This window comes from Strix uralensis, chromosome 15, assembly GCF_047716275.1.
Source record: "Strix uralensis isolate ZFMK-TIS-50842 chromosome 15, bStrUra1, whole genome shotgun sequence".
In the NCBI taxonomy this organism is placed as follows: Eukaryota; Metazoa; Chordata; class Aves; order Strigiformes; family Strigidae; genus Strix; species Strix uralensis.
Window position 1 is genome coordinate 1,710,151 of NC_133986.1, and position 15,436 is coordinate 1,725,586.

The 15,436-nt window shown below is 39.6% G+C and overlaps 1 protein-coding gene across 11 annotated transcripts in view; it reads left to right on the plus strand.

Annotated features, from left to right (window-relative positions):
* Nucleotides 1–15,436, plus strand: part of MICAL2 (microtubule associated monooxygenase, calponin and LIM domain containing 2) — a 130,214-nt gene that overhangs the window by 29,443 nt on the left and 85,335 nt on the right. For all 11 annotated transcript variants that reach the window (XR_012630904.1, XR_012630905.1, XR_012630906.1 and 8 more), the window contains exon 3: nucleotides 14,661–14,868. Coding sequence is in view for 8 of the 11 variants with exons in the window: in XM_074884325.1 (XP_074740426.1) it covers nucleotides 14,661–14,868 (208 nt within the window). In the remaining 3 variants the exon portion in view is untranslated. The remainder of the gene's footprint in view (nucleotides 1–14,660; nucleotides 14,869–15,436) is intronic.

Sequence of the window (15,436 nt, forward strand, 5' to 3'; positions counted from 1 at the left end):
GTGATTGATTGTGTCCCTTGAGACAGATATTTTTTGGGAAGAGGGTAATTGAATTGTAAGATGAAAGAAGGGAATGCCAGTTGTGCTCCAACTCAAAAATATCCTTACCATAATGAAAACTTTAACCTGTTTATTCTATAAAGAGCAGGTATCCAGATGGAACATCCCTTTTGCTGGACATACTAATCTCTTCAAAATAATAATTGAAATGGGGAGATTTCCAAACCCAATAATCAGGATTTATAATGAACACACCAAATTTATCTTAGATGTATTAGAAAGCATTGCTAACTCTCTTATTGTAATAAAATTCCTGTGAAGGTCATAAGACTTGAAACTGGAAGTTGACTATTATATTATAGGAAGCTTAGTGAATGAAAGGTTGTAACTTTTCACAAAAAGATATTCAACTGCCTTTTTTTTTTTTTAATCCAAACACACAGTGCTTGGATAGCAGAATCCAGAATGTATTGAGGTGTTGAGGTTATTAAGGACCACACATTCTACTGACATTTTAAGTGACACCTAGATGTGTTTGGTACACTTGAAAGACAGGCTGTTTATTTTGATATCTGTGTTTTGCTTTTGCTTTTAGGACAGGGCACCTAAAGCCTTGCAGTGGATTTCCACTGTAAATTTATTTTTAAGAATTTTAATAAGTAACTTTTACAGAGTTATTTCAAATTAGTAAAAGATATGGGACTGATGGGAATGAGTGGTAAGGAAGATTTGTTTTGAGCTGAGGGGAGAAGCAGCAAATCACCTATGAACATGCAATAAAGCCACAGTTGAACATTGTCTATGCATTCATTTCTCTAAGAATTTTTAGAGGGAGGCTGGGGAGAAGCTTGGGTGATGACAGGACACACAGCAGACAGGGTTCTTTGGAAAAAAAACAAAGTATTTGACTCTGAGCAGTGTTTTAAACTGAGATTGGGCCAAATTACGTCAGCAAAGGCAAATGTTTGGCATGCAATTTGGTAATGAAATCACTTTATTTTTATTATCCTACAGACATGTCCACAAACACATGATTTTTCAGATTTATCAGTCATGAAAAGCAGTGAAGCCTGGCCAAAGTAACATAATCAAACAGCCTAAATAAGATTTTCAGGCATTTGGGAATTTTAAAATTTTTGGCTTGCAAGATAGCAGTAGCTTTACATCTGTACTTTAACTGCACTGTGCTGTTTCTCTGTGCCTTGCTTAATGGCTTTGCAAGAAATGGACAGAAGGGAACTGTCCCACCCTGACCTGATTTCCTAGATATTTTATAAAGATTCCCACAGGGAGTGACACCCAGTTACTTTCACACAAAACACTACTATTGTCACCGCAAGTGGCTTAATTAAGTTTGAAACAAAAGGTTATGATGGGGTGTGTGTTCCCATAACTGTGTCTTTGTAGTGCTTTTGGGTTTGCCGGGCTGTGTGTCCATCCACACATGTCCAGGGTGCTGTGGGGGCCGAGGGGGGCTCCAGCCCATGCCAAAGCTTTGCTCAGGTCAGGCCTGTCTCCTGGTTTCAGAGAGGCCTCTGTGGTGCCTGATGTGCTCAGGGCTTTGTTGTTAGCTGTGTTTCCATCTTCACTCTGGTAATGTTTGTGTACTGATAAGTGAGGAAATACATAACTTTTGCTACCAAGGAGTGATTTAACACTTGGCTGCTAAAAACCAGATTTCAGACAATAAGGCAATTTCCTGTCTCCTACAGATCAGGTCCTTCCCAAGGTTCCCATGTCTGTCCTGAGAATTGGGCTTTTGGGAATGTGGTTGCTCTCTTTCCTCTTTCTGCTGACAAATCTAATCCTACATTATTTTCTGTTTTAGATATCTGTGCAGATAGCTTTTAATATAACTTTTGGTAGAACATAAAACACCACAGTTCTAAGAGATGCTGTAGAAGAAGTGAAAATGCAAAATACTTTAGTAGAAGCTGATTTTCTTAAGCAAACAACAGGATTTCTATTTGCATTTCTCTCTAAAAAGCCTTAACAGTGATGGAGTTCATGGTGAAAAAAAATAAAGTTTAACTGGGATCTGTTGTAAAGACCAAGTAGAAATTCCCTTTTAATACCCTTGAAACTAGGTTAATTTGTTTCGCTTTTTCGGCTACAGTGTAAAGGTGGATTATTTTGTGCCAGTCACTTCTCAAAATTCCCACATTCCCTAACATGTCTATGCTTACACACAGAATCTGTTTGTGTCTGCAGCCAGGTTTCTGCAAACTAACCTAGACACCTGTTTGCCATTTCAGGTCTCTAGGATATTTCTGTCTTAACCTGTATATCTGATGAAAAGTGCTTATTGACAAATAATCTGAGTTTATACCATAATGTGACATTATTACAGTTTTCTAATTCTCTAGTCTTTTAACCTTTTCCTCAGGTTGGGAATGTTTGGGTGAGTTTAAGCTGTGTTTTGAAACAAACCTGGCAGCAGGGGAGATCTGAGTATTTCTGTGGTGAAAAAGCGTTCACAAGGAGAGCTGTTGTCCCGGCAGCTGGTCACATTTTGCTTCAAATTTTCCAGAACTGTGAGAGTCTGGCAGGTACCCAAATGGGCCTTGGTTTTGTTCTGGGTCCTGGTGATGGCAGAGAGAAGGACAAGCGTTACATCATATCAGCTAACAGAAGAGCTATACTTCACATCTACATAAGCTTTAAATTAGAAATACATGAGAGCTGTGGGCCTGTTATACTAACTGCCTGGGAGATGAGGGATGAAGTGGGTAATGGTGACATCTTGCATTGATTGTGAACGCTACAACCAGATATACAGGTATCTTCCTCCTTTACAAAGAAACTGGCCCAGCATGTCTGAAGGAAGGAGAAATTGCAGTTCTGATTTGACCTTCATAGAGCCCTTGCTTTAACAAGCAAGCTTACAAATGCAGTTTACGTTAAATTATGTCACACAGGCAGCTAAAGAACTGTACTTACAGTGATGCTAGAATAGTGTGCTGCCAGACTGGGGAAATGCATTAGTGGGATTTCGGTGATTCCTGTTGTAGACTGGTACTTGTCATGCTTATTAAAAATCTGAGTGCTGGATCGAGGAGGTGCAGACATAACCGAACTGGAATGAGCTGCAAGTGCTTTGAAATGCAGGATTAGAATTTTTTAAAAATCTTGAGAAGTTGAAGAAATGGTCTGAGATCAAGAGGATGAAATTTCCAAAAGCTACTAGAAAATTATGATCCTTCTAATGGAGGAGTGCAACACCCCAAGAAAGTTGGGAATATGCTGAAGAAAACGATCTGGTGCTTATAATGGACCACACACAAAGCCTGAGTCCATAGAGTGTAGTGCTGGCCCAAGGGGAGCTGATCCCAGGAGCCTGTCTAAGGAGGCCTGTAGTGTGTTGGAGACTGGCGTGGTCTCCTTTCCATTTAGTTGGTGCAGATGAGAACCCAGCTGAAATATTTTGCCCATATGGAAGTATGTCTTATAGTCAAGAGGCAGATAAACTAGAGCAAGTCCAGAGCAGAGCCGAAAGAGTGGTCAGAGCTTTAGAGAATGTGACCTGTAGCAGAGGCTTAAATACCTTCACCTAATCTATGTTAGAGAAGACCCAAAGAAGAACACTACATAGTTACTTGAAGGACAACCAGAACTGTTATTCATTTCACCTTCTCTCTCTAGTAGTGTGGCTAACGCTGCTAGATCAAATTCTGATTCATTTTTCAAAGTCTGCATTTTGCCTTGGACATTTGCTGCTCCTGTTTCGGCTCTGGAGAACAGCTTGTGTTTCCCAAGGTCGTGCCTGTTTCTGCTTAAGAAACCAACCGAGAGATACTGCTTTTCTTGTCTTGCATCACTCTCTGGATTTGTTTATTTGACTAAGATACTAACTTAGAAGGAACCATGTGGTTATGCCACACTTTGAATTAGTCTTGTGATGTTTACTTCCACTGCCCCTTTGAATAAGTTACAAGAGCAGCTTTAAAAGGACCTGTGCAACAGCACATACTCCTCTCTGTGACTGGTGTCCACCTGCCCATCCTGCCTGTACTCTCTGCCATCCTCGCTGGATTTACAATTCAGATAAAACAGCTGCCCCAGGGTAAACTTCAACTCAGATTAGAAAACATTGCGAGAGATGGTAGTGAGCTTCCTGCTAAGGACTACACACCCAGATCATTAATAACAAGTTATGATGATCAGCAAGTGCTCAGTGGAAGGCAAAGGCATTTCTCTCAGATTTTTTTTTTTTTTTTAATTTCCTTTTTCTCTTGTTTGTTTTTTAGCGAGGTAGGAAATAATTCCATAGGGTCAGAAGCCCTTCCTGGCAGGTGAGGACTGCTGTGACTGGTGGGGCTGCTGCTGGGGCTGCTCACTGCTGCCTGGCTGGCCAGGGGGCTGCAGGGGCCAGGCTGGCTCATTCCATCTCCTGCTTGGCTGTAGGCATCTGGGCTAGGAAGTTCACTGCCTGTCAGCCCAGATACAGCCCTGATAGTGGCAGAACAAGCACAGCCGGAGTTGTTGAGGCAGGTGCCACCATCTGAATTTCACCCTGGCTGGAATGTGAAAACAGAGTCATTAATATGTGGCCATGTAAATAAACACTGATCTTCTATGTATGTTCATCCTCCCTCTGTTGTATCAGAGACTTACACCTTGTGATGTGCAATTTGCTGCCAAATTTATGTATTCAACTCTCTGCCACTCTTTTTGAAGCATGCTCTCTTTCATATTTTTTTCACCTTCTTAATATTTACTTTTATTTTTCAAGACTTTCCTTTGGTAAATAAGGGCTATTATGTACCTTCTTTTTTTTCCAGACAATAAGGTTTTGGAAATAAGAACTGGAGGTGCTGAAATCTATTTTTTGCTGTGCCATATGCTGCCAGCAGCCTGGTTTGTTTGTTCTGTACAAGTGTAACTTTCTCTGCTATCAGAAACCTTCCTAAAAACTGTTACGCTAAAGATAAATTTTCTAATTGTTTGAACTGTTCAAGTCCATCTTGCTTGTTGATGCTATCAGGTGCCATATTGCTAAGAAGTGCTGGTTGGTCAGTTCCTAGTGTTTTCAAATTGTAAATAAAAATGTAGAAAGTAAAATCATTGTCTACCCATGGTAAACTGGTATGTGCAAATGACCAGTTAAATAAACTGGGGGAAAAAAAAAAAATCAGTTTATCACTCTTTGGAGCTGTATTTGACTTTGCCAGGTAAGTGGCTGTGAATTCTAGCACGGCAAAAGGCAGTGGTTTTGAAGACTGCGTAATGAGCTGGAAGAAAATAAACCCCAGGAGCCCAGAATTGCTGCCGCCTTGTACGCGTTGCATTCTGAGCTGGGCTATAGCTGTCATACACTACTATACAGTCATTCTGCTTAGGAAAGTTAGAAATGATGGGATTAAATGATTCAGCTCTTTAAAAATAAATAAATAATAATAAAAATATCTGGATTATGACTCTGACCTGATGGCTAGTTCTGTATGAGCTCATCTACCCAGTACTGGCTTCTAAAAGCCAAGTCTTAATTGGATATTGGTTAATGATTCACCTAATATAAAAATTGATTCTAGAATATATTTTAAGGTCATTTTGCAGAATATTTTGAAATAACTTGACTCACCACTTACTTCAAAAAAACAATTTCTAAGAGAAAGCTTAGCTGATTTATTAGACTGTTGTTTAGTCAAAAATTTTAGGTTCAGTGTAGTATTTCACCTGTTTAGATAGACCAGGCTGTAGCTGTAGCTACAGTGCTTTGCTTTTTTTTTTTTTTTTTAAAGCATATTGCTAACTTCTTCCTGTAGCAAAACCATGGCTGTTGACCAGCTTGCCTGTGTGCTTTGGATGCCTTAAAGCATGGGTCTGTAGATGAGTCCTCTACTGTCTGGTCAGCCCCTACCCTGAAACCATGTAGAGGATTATTTTCCTGCAGTCATGATCTCATGAGTGTCACTACTCTCAAGGCTTCCAAGACCCAAGGCTTCCAAGACCCAAGGCTTCCAAGACCCAAGGCTTCCAAGACCCAAGGCTTCCAAGACCCAAGGCTTCCAAGACCCAAGGCTTCCAAGACCCAAGGCTTCCAAGACCCAAGGCTTCCAAGACCCAAGGCTTCCAAGACCCAAGGCTTCCAAGACTCAAGGCTTGGTCTCTGTTTAGTCTCTGCTGTGCTCAGAGGTGAAGCTCCTGGTGCCTTTGTTTCTTCATCTCTGTTCTTCACCAGTTCTCCATTTCTGGATGAATTGTTTTGTTTCATGGTTTTATTTTGGGATTTTTTTGATATTTTTATAAAGATAACCTTAAAGCATTATCTCAGTATGACAGGCGTAACCCTACAAAAAAAAAGACCAAGTACTTAAATGCTGCCAACCCTATTCATGACCAGGACAGTCAGGCAACATTCTTTCTGCAAAGTTTATCTTGTTTTCATTTTGATTGTTTAAGCAACTGGCCAAAAAAAAAAAGAAAAGAAAGCAATCTCTTGTTGTTTTTGGGTGTGGGGTTTTTTTCCCACTTTGATTACAATGAAAGACAGGTAAGAAAATGGCAAATATGCTCTTAATTCCAAAGGGTGTTAGAGGGTTCATTTTGAGCTTTATTTAAGGAGTTTTTTGGATTAAAGTACTTGCCTGATTTCTGGTGGATAATCTGTTTATTAAAAATAGTATAGCATTTCTTGTAAGATGATGTATGCAGGTTTCCTTCAGATAACTGTATCTAGTGCAAGGGAACTGAAAGTTTCTAGAGATACTTTTCCGTATTATGTCTACCAATTGCAGTTTTTTTAAAAAAAATATTTTTGTAAATTATTATAAAATCTCTGAGATCAAGTCAACATATTTAAATATGGCCAGTGCCGCCTGAGAGAGCTCTTCAGAAAAGCTCCAGATAACAAAGTCCTGACAGCTTTGGTGCATCAACAAAGGAACTCTTAACCTTCTAGATCACTGAATGCACACAGCCTTTCTTTAATGTGTTGCATAGCAGACTATAAGTTTCAGATGTCTTTCATACCATTGTTTTAATTTCAAACTATGGAAAGGTTTTTATATGCAAATCTAATATTAGTACATATATCTGAGAGACAGAGAGGATGGATGGACAAGTGTGTCCAAATTCATCCAGGAAAAATGAAGGCACATGTTTTTTTCCATGCAGAAGCTTATCTTCCAAAAAAGAGAAAAAAATCCCAGTAAAGATGAGCCAAATGAATGCAGTAAATGTACTAATGTTTCACTTCTGGCATTTTGACCCAATAAAACAGGACAGCAGTAAAGATAGATCCTCTGATCCCTGGATTATGCCATGTCCAGCTGCGAGTGCAGCAACTGCAGGGTGTGGAGCTGGGGAAAGAGCTCTGTCCAAAATCAGCCTGGATTAGGTAGCTGCAAATCCATGATACGGTGTTTTAAGAAGAAAAATAACAATGTCTTCGTTTTTGCCAATTGCCAGTACAGGTGCTTTTGGTGGGACATTACAAAACTGCGTATGTGCTTAGATGGGAGTACAAAGGGTAAAATACTGGTGGGATCGAAAGCAGAAAGGGACTCGTCATGTTGTGCTTCCTGCACCGGGACAGTGTTTAGGGGTGCGTGAGCCTCGCTGTTCGCAGCTGCCTTTGAACTTCCCCAACAGTGGTATTTATGTGGTGTTTACTCGCCAAAAATCTCTGTTCAGCAAGATCCAGCTAGTCTTAATAATATTTTAAGGTAGATTTTGGAACTAGCTGTAATGCATTTAAGTAGTGTTCACATAACCCTTTGGAGAGTTAGGACCTCTCATTAAAATACATTTAACTGAGTATTATGAAACATTGATGAAACATTTTTAACCTTACTAACTTTATAAGGAGCTCATAAGACATAGTATAATAGAGGAAAAGATACTTTTAGAGATCACTTTACTTTTGTAGGGTGAGTTTAATTAGCTCCTATACCACCTTCTCCACCTTCCTTTGATGGAAGAATTAATTTCTTTTTCTGCTTTTAATATTTGCATGTAGTATAGATCTGTTAACCACAGAAATTTTGGGTATATGTTTTGGTATTTGGCCTCTTTCTAAAAATGAAGAAAAAAAATCTTTGTTTTAGGTTGGCACTGTCCCTTTTCTATGTATGTATGTAGTTGAGTGGACACCTTCCAAATGACTGTCATATTTAGCTACAGTTATCATTGCTGTTCTTGACAGGGTCATGTTCTGTGCCTTTTAGTAAAACCAGTTGTATAGGTGTAGCAGTGTTCAAGTCAGGCAGCAGGCAACGAGTACAATCATCTCATGCAATGAAGGGCATTTTACTGTCAAGAGAGCGCTATACTCATGTAGCTCTAATGTGTCTGGTAACAGTTATTTTATAGAGACACGTCCTTCGTTGGTGCCAGTGGATGGGCTGGTTTGTAGAAAAGGAGATGACAAGCACTATGTATGGGGGACTTCATCTGGAGAAGCAGCGAGTACCTGAATAGGGTTGTTGAATTTAGGGGAGCAATGATATGTTGAAGTGCTTTGGTAGACCAGGGCTGTAGCAGGATTGGATTTGCATCTTAGATTGACAAAATGCATCGTGCCTATTGTGAGCGTAGCCTTTTTTTCTTTTTTATATATTTTTTTTTAAAACAAAGCTTTAGCTCTTGACATTTTTAACATCTGAAGTGGCATACAGAATTTTATTTTTCAGTGACTTCAATTATAGTGTTTCAAACTTTAAAAGCTATATTGGCTACTCAGTGGATTCAAGGGTACGTTTGACTGCACTGTTGTATCCAGTGGCTGTCAATGAATTTATGTGATAAAATCTGAGACTACAAATGCAAAATGAACTGTAAGTCAGTAAGTCAGGAATGTCCTACTGAGCAGTCCTATTTTTGCCAGAAACATTTTCATGTCTAGTAAAGGGGATGAAGTGAAAAGCGTTGTGGTGGAGAGAGCTTCCCGCTGCAGCTTCTGGTAGCCGTCTGCCTTAGCTGCTTATGCAGCTGTTTCTCTTTGGAGCCTTTCCAGGAAAACAGTCATTGCTGATCCAGAAAATGTGTTGTTTCGTTACATTTCGTGCCTATCTTGTGTTGCATCACATTTAGCTCTATCGAGAATAAACACTTGCCCAAATCCACATAGAATGTAATGCTGTGGAGTCAGTCAAATTAATCCTTGGTGCTTCCCTGTCACTTTGGACATTGTGCGTAGGCTGGGGCTGGTGTGAAGTCCTAGATCTGGTGGCTATGGAAATGGACACACCTGAGGCCCAGAGCAAATGATGGAAGAGGGTTTGCCATGGGAAGGCAAAGCATTCTGTTCCTCTGTGTCCTGTAGGCTGTCTGGGTGTGGGCAGAGCCTCCTGTCACTGCGTGGGGAGGCCCACAGCCAGGGGGGCACCTGCAGCACCTGCCAGCAGCTTCGAGGCACCTGGGGAAAGCCACCCCTTGGTGCTCATTTCTAGCAGCATGATCTATTCCTATAGGTTTTAATTTCCAACTGGTGATTTGGGTAAATATTACATATAAGTTAAAGGAAGTTAAATAATTTAGGCAGATGGCTTTCACTATTTTTTTCAGTAGTATATGTGTGCATTTCTACTGAAGAGTAGAAGTGGTGCTTCTGACATGGCATGCCTTAAGACAACAAAGGGTATCTCTGTGTCTATCCAGTTGCTGTTGAGGTGGAGTCTAAAATTAATCTCCTCTTTTTCACCTCCAAAACAACTGAAAGGCAGAAATGAGAAAATCTTGAATTCCTGGGGTGATAGTAGCTTCTGTCTTCATCCCAAGAACATATGGGGAGTGAATCGTAACTGAACATACTTTTATTTTCCAAGACTAATTTAATGGTTGGGTACCTTGGGTGGGAGAGGAGTGAGGGATTTAGAGTTGGATGATACAGTGTAAAGCATTGAGCTACAACAGGTTTTGTCTATTCTTAACTGTGCAAAGAAGTGCTCTTTGGTTGCATCCCCTGCCCGCATGCTCCTACCACCTTGTAGATTCCTTGACTGTGAGCACGTAAATGCCAAGAGCTAACTTGTGGGGTTTTTTTACATTTTTCAAACTCAATGAGTAGATTCTGTCTTTCAGTTATTAAAGTGAATGATATCTTTGTGACTAGGTCGTTGTGGAGTGTCATTCTCTTTTGTTAAACCCAGTGCTAGTATTCTTGTTCTCTCCCTTCTTGCTCTCAAAACCTCAGCTGTTTCTGTAAGCTTACTTTACAGTGTGAAAACTAATGGAGGCATTCTGCAAATTCTCAGCTGTTAAACTGCATATGGTTTTTCCAGAATGGGATATAGGTGTCTGGATTCACAGGCTGGCAATTTAATAGCAGGGGACGGGAGGAGTTGCAAGAGGCCCCTACTTAGCATCCCTCTCTCCCTTTCCTCCCCTTCTATTTTGTAAGTCATATATTTGTATGTTATATACAGGAGATCATATCGAAAACCTGCGCCTGGCACAAAAGTGATTCTGCTTTTGGAGAGGTAACTTGTGCTTACATTTAGCTCAGCAGTAAGTGCTCTTATTCAGTGTAGAAACATTTTCTGGAGATTTTCAAGGCACTGCCATTCTTAAACATACAAATAGAGAGAAAGTAGCATCTCTTACAGTCAGATTGACCTTTGAGTTGAATCAAGCTTATGAAACTTACCAAATGCCATGTATGTTTATATTATTACAAGTGAAACTTTCTGATATCTTTTAATTGTACTGGGGAAAAAATATATTAAGTTTCTGCTCTATTTCAGTCTAAAGATAAATAATGCAACGAAGAGCTTGCTTGGTTATAGTGTGGGACAAGATTTATACAGAAATAAATAATTATCTTTTAGTACAGTACTTTTTAACAGTACTGTAGAAACATAGAATTTACTCAGCAACTTAATTAGACAACTCTTATAAAACATGTATGGGCTTATTACAGTTTTATTTTGAAGTACAAAAATTTCCATGCTTTACTTAATATTTACAATTTTAAACTGAAATAGTCCTAAGTTTATCACTAGGCAACTATTACTGTCCTGTAAACTTGCATTAGTCCTCTTCAATGGGAATTTTGTAACTGGTATTCTAAAAATGCTCTTGTAGAACTTTAACTCAAACCAGCATGCCCATTTACCTATGATAATTTACATCATAAGTGTAAAATCTTCATTGTCACATTTATCATAATCAGTAATTCATATCCAGGATATTTGCAAGAAGAGTAGATGAATTTAGCTCACATAAAATTCTCATGAAAAGTCCTCATGGTGACCATTGCTTGTAGGAGTTAGTACTTACAGGCAGTCTCTTCAGTACTGCCAGTTGCTGCTTAGCAGGAGTTTGGTGCAGGAAATTTGCTGTACGTAATCTTACGCAGTCCTGTTACCAAGGAGGTGACGGAGCGCAGGAGTGCTGTGCGGGACAAGCCACTGTCTGGGTGTGTGCAGGGTGTTCGTGACACCCGGCTTTTCTCCCCTTGGCTGGGGAGCTCGCAGGCACAGCGCTGGGCTGCCGTCAGGGCCAGGGAACGGCCCGCTGAGGCCTTGTCACAGCTCCCTTGCTCAGTGTGTGCATTTCCTTCTCTACAAGATGGGTGCTCAATATTTTAAGCATTTATAAGATCTTTGGATGAAATATATGCAAAGATAAATTATTTTCATCAAGGATAAAGGAGGAAACTTGGCATTTTAAAATCACACGATTTCATCTGCCACATGAATGCGTAACTGTGTTGTTTTCTCCATCCTCATTTATTCTTTCTGTATTTTTGCCTCCTCCTGTCTTGTAACATAGGTGCTGTTCTTGAGGCGTGTGTTAGATTTAATGAAGCTTTGGATTTGATAGGAAGTATTTAGATACATTTGTAGGCAGAAAATCAGCCCTTTATACTATGAGGTTTTCACTGAGAAAAATGCCTTCTCTCAGTATTGCTATCTTGCACTAACACGATATACTCTTGGTAGTACAACAGGATATAGCATGCAACGTGGTTCTGATTCTTCAGGCAAGTCACAGAAGTCTAGTTGTGATCTTATTCTTGGATAAGCTGCCCTGTAATCTATACAAGTCCTTCTCCCTTCATTTCCAGCCTGAACAAGCAATATGCAAAAGCTCCTAGTCAGGCCTCTTCAGCAACTGTTACTTTGAATAAATTGTAGAAGATGCTTTGAAAAGTCAAGTTACCCTTTACCTTTTTAGGAGATGATCTGGCACCATTAAAAGACAGTTGAGCTGTGAATGGCAATGTGGATGTCAAGAAACTATTGGCATTTGTCCAACCCTGTTTGTTACGTTTCAGGACTGATCATTTGAGACTTCCTTATGTGATGTCAGTTGTCATGATCTGTGTTAAATTGCAATAAATTAATTTCAAAAGCAGGCCCTGATGAGCCAGGAGCCTGGAGTAACAGGAGGTGAAAATAGGAAGCCATTTAAGGTTTGTTCTAGGCTGACTACAAGGAGGTTTCTCCTATGACTTTGCAAGCAGAGAGCTGGGAAGGGGGGGCAGGGACATGACAGTGTCCCTCTCCTTAATAAAGGTGGGAACATAAAACACAGTAAGAATTACCTTTGCAAGGGTTTTGTGCTGGTTTTGACTCCGGAAGTTTCAAAAAAGATGACAAAGTGTGAGTAGCTCTACACCAGCAGGAAGTGTCCTTAATAAATCAAATAGTTCTGAGACATAGATAAATATGTTTATGGAAGGTAACCATGGATCATGACAAATATACAACCACTTTTCACAGTGTCTCTAGGCAATTAGGGGGATATTTTGTCAATGGTGATAGGAGGAGGGGAAAGGGCAGAATCCTCCTTAAAATTGTAACATACTGCCTTGCAGAGCACCAGGAGGAACTAACAGCGTTTTCTGTGTGGGTTTTATTACTTGGCAGGATCCACTATGACTAAATCTCAAAAGACTGCTTTTTTAAAAAGTTGCATTTATTTATATATAATACAGTTTGTTAGCCAAAAAAACAACCCCACCTTATCAAACCATGTTTGGTCTTTATTTGTAAAATGTTTCTAACTGCTTGCTAAACATTACTGGAAAACTGTGTAGCTGTGAAGGCAGTCACTTGTCAAAGCTCGGAGTTGCCATATTAGTCACGACAAGCATGTGCAGAAAAGACCTGACCCAGACTCCTCTTCAGTCAGAGTAACATCTGCACTTTATTTTCTTCCTTTATATAATTACATCTGTTGATGTTTTCTTAGTATTTACCATGCAGTGAGGAGTATTCTTCTGAAATTATGAAATAAATATGTTCTTTTAAGAGGAAGAAAGCCAAGTGGCTAATGCAACAACCTAACTTAACTTATTTAATATCTCTAGTTAACAAAACACTTGCCTAAAGCAAAGCAACAGCACCTCAAAGGATCTCTTCTTTCATTGGGAATTTATTCAAATTATTTATTAAATTCTTTTAAAAATTTTGCACTTTTACATTTGGGTTGGACAAAAGTCAGCACCAGATAATTTTTGCTTAAGTTGTTAAATTTGAAAACAAATTACAAACAAACCAAAATAAATAAATGACTCTATTTTATGAAATTGAAATGTAATGGGAACCAGGCTTGTATCCAGTGAGCCTCCAGATACAGTCCGTGCTCGCTTTGAAACTGTAATCGCTGTCTGGCTACGTGTGCAGGACACAGAGGAGCATGTCTGGCGTGTGAGATAATGGGTTTGGATTTGCAACACGGCACAGCTCGGCCCCGCAGCCAGAGCTCTCCCCTCCACTCAGGCCCACTTCGTCTCTCCCTGCCCGAGCCTGGTGCTTGAACTGATGGCACAGACTTTGTGAAGTCTGTGTGGTTTTGGGGGGTTTGGGCGTGGTTTAGGGGGAGGTGTGGAACAGCAATATTGTCCAGCTATAAGACTGTTTCTAATCAGTTTTCAGTAATCAGTAGGAAAATGTAAGCATTAGATATGCTTGGGGTTTAAGTAATTTGCTTTCTGGAAATGCTCTGCTTGTTAGTCTGTGAAAACTTACAGCTGTCAACTAACATTTGGGCAAGAATTCTCTGTAATCATTTCTGAAGCAATTCTTCTGAGGATGCTCAAACTTAGATTTAAGCTCCTAAAATGTGATTGTCCTGAAGGTGAGAATGTTGACCACTGGGTGAAATGGAATAGGAGAGGCTAAGTTCCCCAGCTCTGGTGAAGCAGGACAAGTCTGCTGACTTCTTTTGATGTGCCCTGCTTCACAGCAGTAGTGAACTAGGCTGTGATATTCAGGAGATGCCCTTGCTTGAGAGTAACTAATACTGTAAGACTACTGGCTTATCATAGATTTGTATAACAAGCCTAGCAAACGTACACCAATTTCCTCTTTAAAACAAAAAAAGCCTACACAAAGACCACTTATTTCCTTTCCCTTCCTTTTTATGTAGCTGTAATCCTGTTTACTGCAAGCACTTTTGAAGCACTAAATGTGAGTTAGAAATGTACAAGCAGATGCTCAAAAGTGTTTGGCTTTTTGCTGTTTCTTCTGTTACATCTTTGTATCAGATGTTTTTATGTCTGCATGAAGCACAGTTTATCCTCTTGTATAAATTGACCAAACGCCACATGCAAACAAAATTTGATTGTTTATTGATTTAAATAGATGACTTGAATACACTCTCAGTAGCATAAGTCCCATTGAATATCAAATCGTACTAATAGAGTAAGTTAGAAACTGTGTGGAAGTCAATACAAAACCCTGTGTAAGACTCCTTCTTTTCTCTGCTAGTGTTTAATTATTGGAGGTGGCCCATGTGGCTTGCGGACTGCTATAGAACTTGCCTTCCTGGGAGCCAAAGTTGTCATTGTGGAGAAGCGGGACACTTTTTCAAGAAACAATGTATTGCATCTATGGCCATTTACAATCCACGACCTTCGGGGACTGGGAGCAAAGAAATTTTATGGAAAATTCTGTGCAGGATCTATTGATCACATCAGTAAGTATCTGAGGGCATGGGCACTGTTCAGATAAGAGGTATACTGAAGTCAGAAGATTAATGGAAACTTTCTTGATTTGGCAGAAAGCTCATCTGCCTTAAACATGTGCAAGTGTATGCATGCACACACACAGAGGAAAAAAATGGTCTCATTTAAGCGAAATGGCAATTGAACAAATGCCAGTCTTATGGAGCAGCTTTTTTTGTTGGTCTGGATTTGTTAAACAGTAGGGTTTTATTACGAAGTATGAAGAATATTGATATTCATTCTAGTATGTTGAAGGCAGACACAACCCTTAATGAGAAAATATACAGAAGTGGAGTATTTTACAGGGAAATATGCGGTAAAATTTTCTGTCCTAAAATGGTCAACATATTGTTTAGCAGATCCTTTAAATATCATTAAGAAGGAAAGCTCTCAAAAATATTCTAAGAAACTGACTGAAATAAATTTTATTACCTATGAGATTGTGCTGCAAGAGGAAAATGAAATGGAAGAGAACAACATGCTGTGGTGGTTGCTACATTTGCATTCATCACAGTATGGGAAATGATAATGCTGCAATTG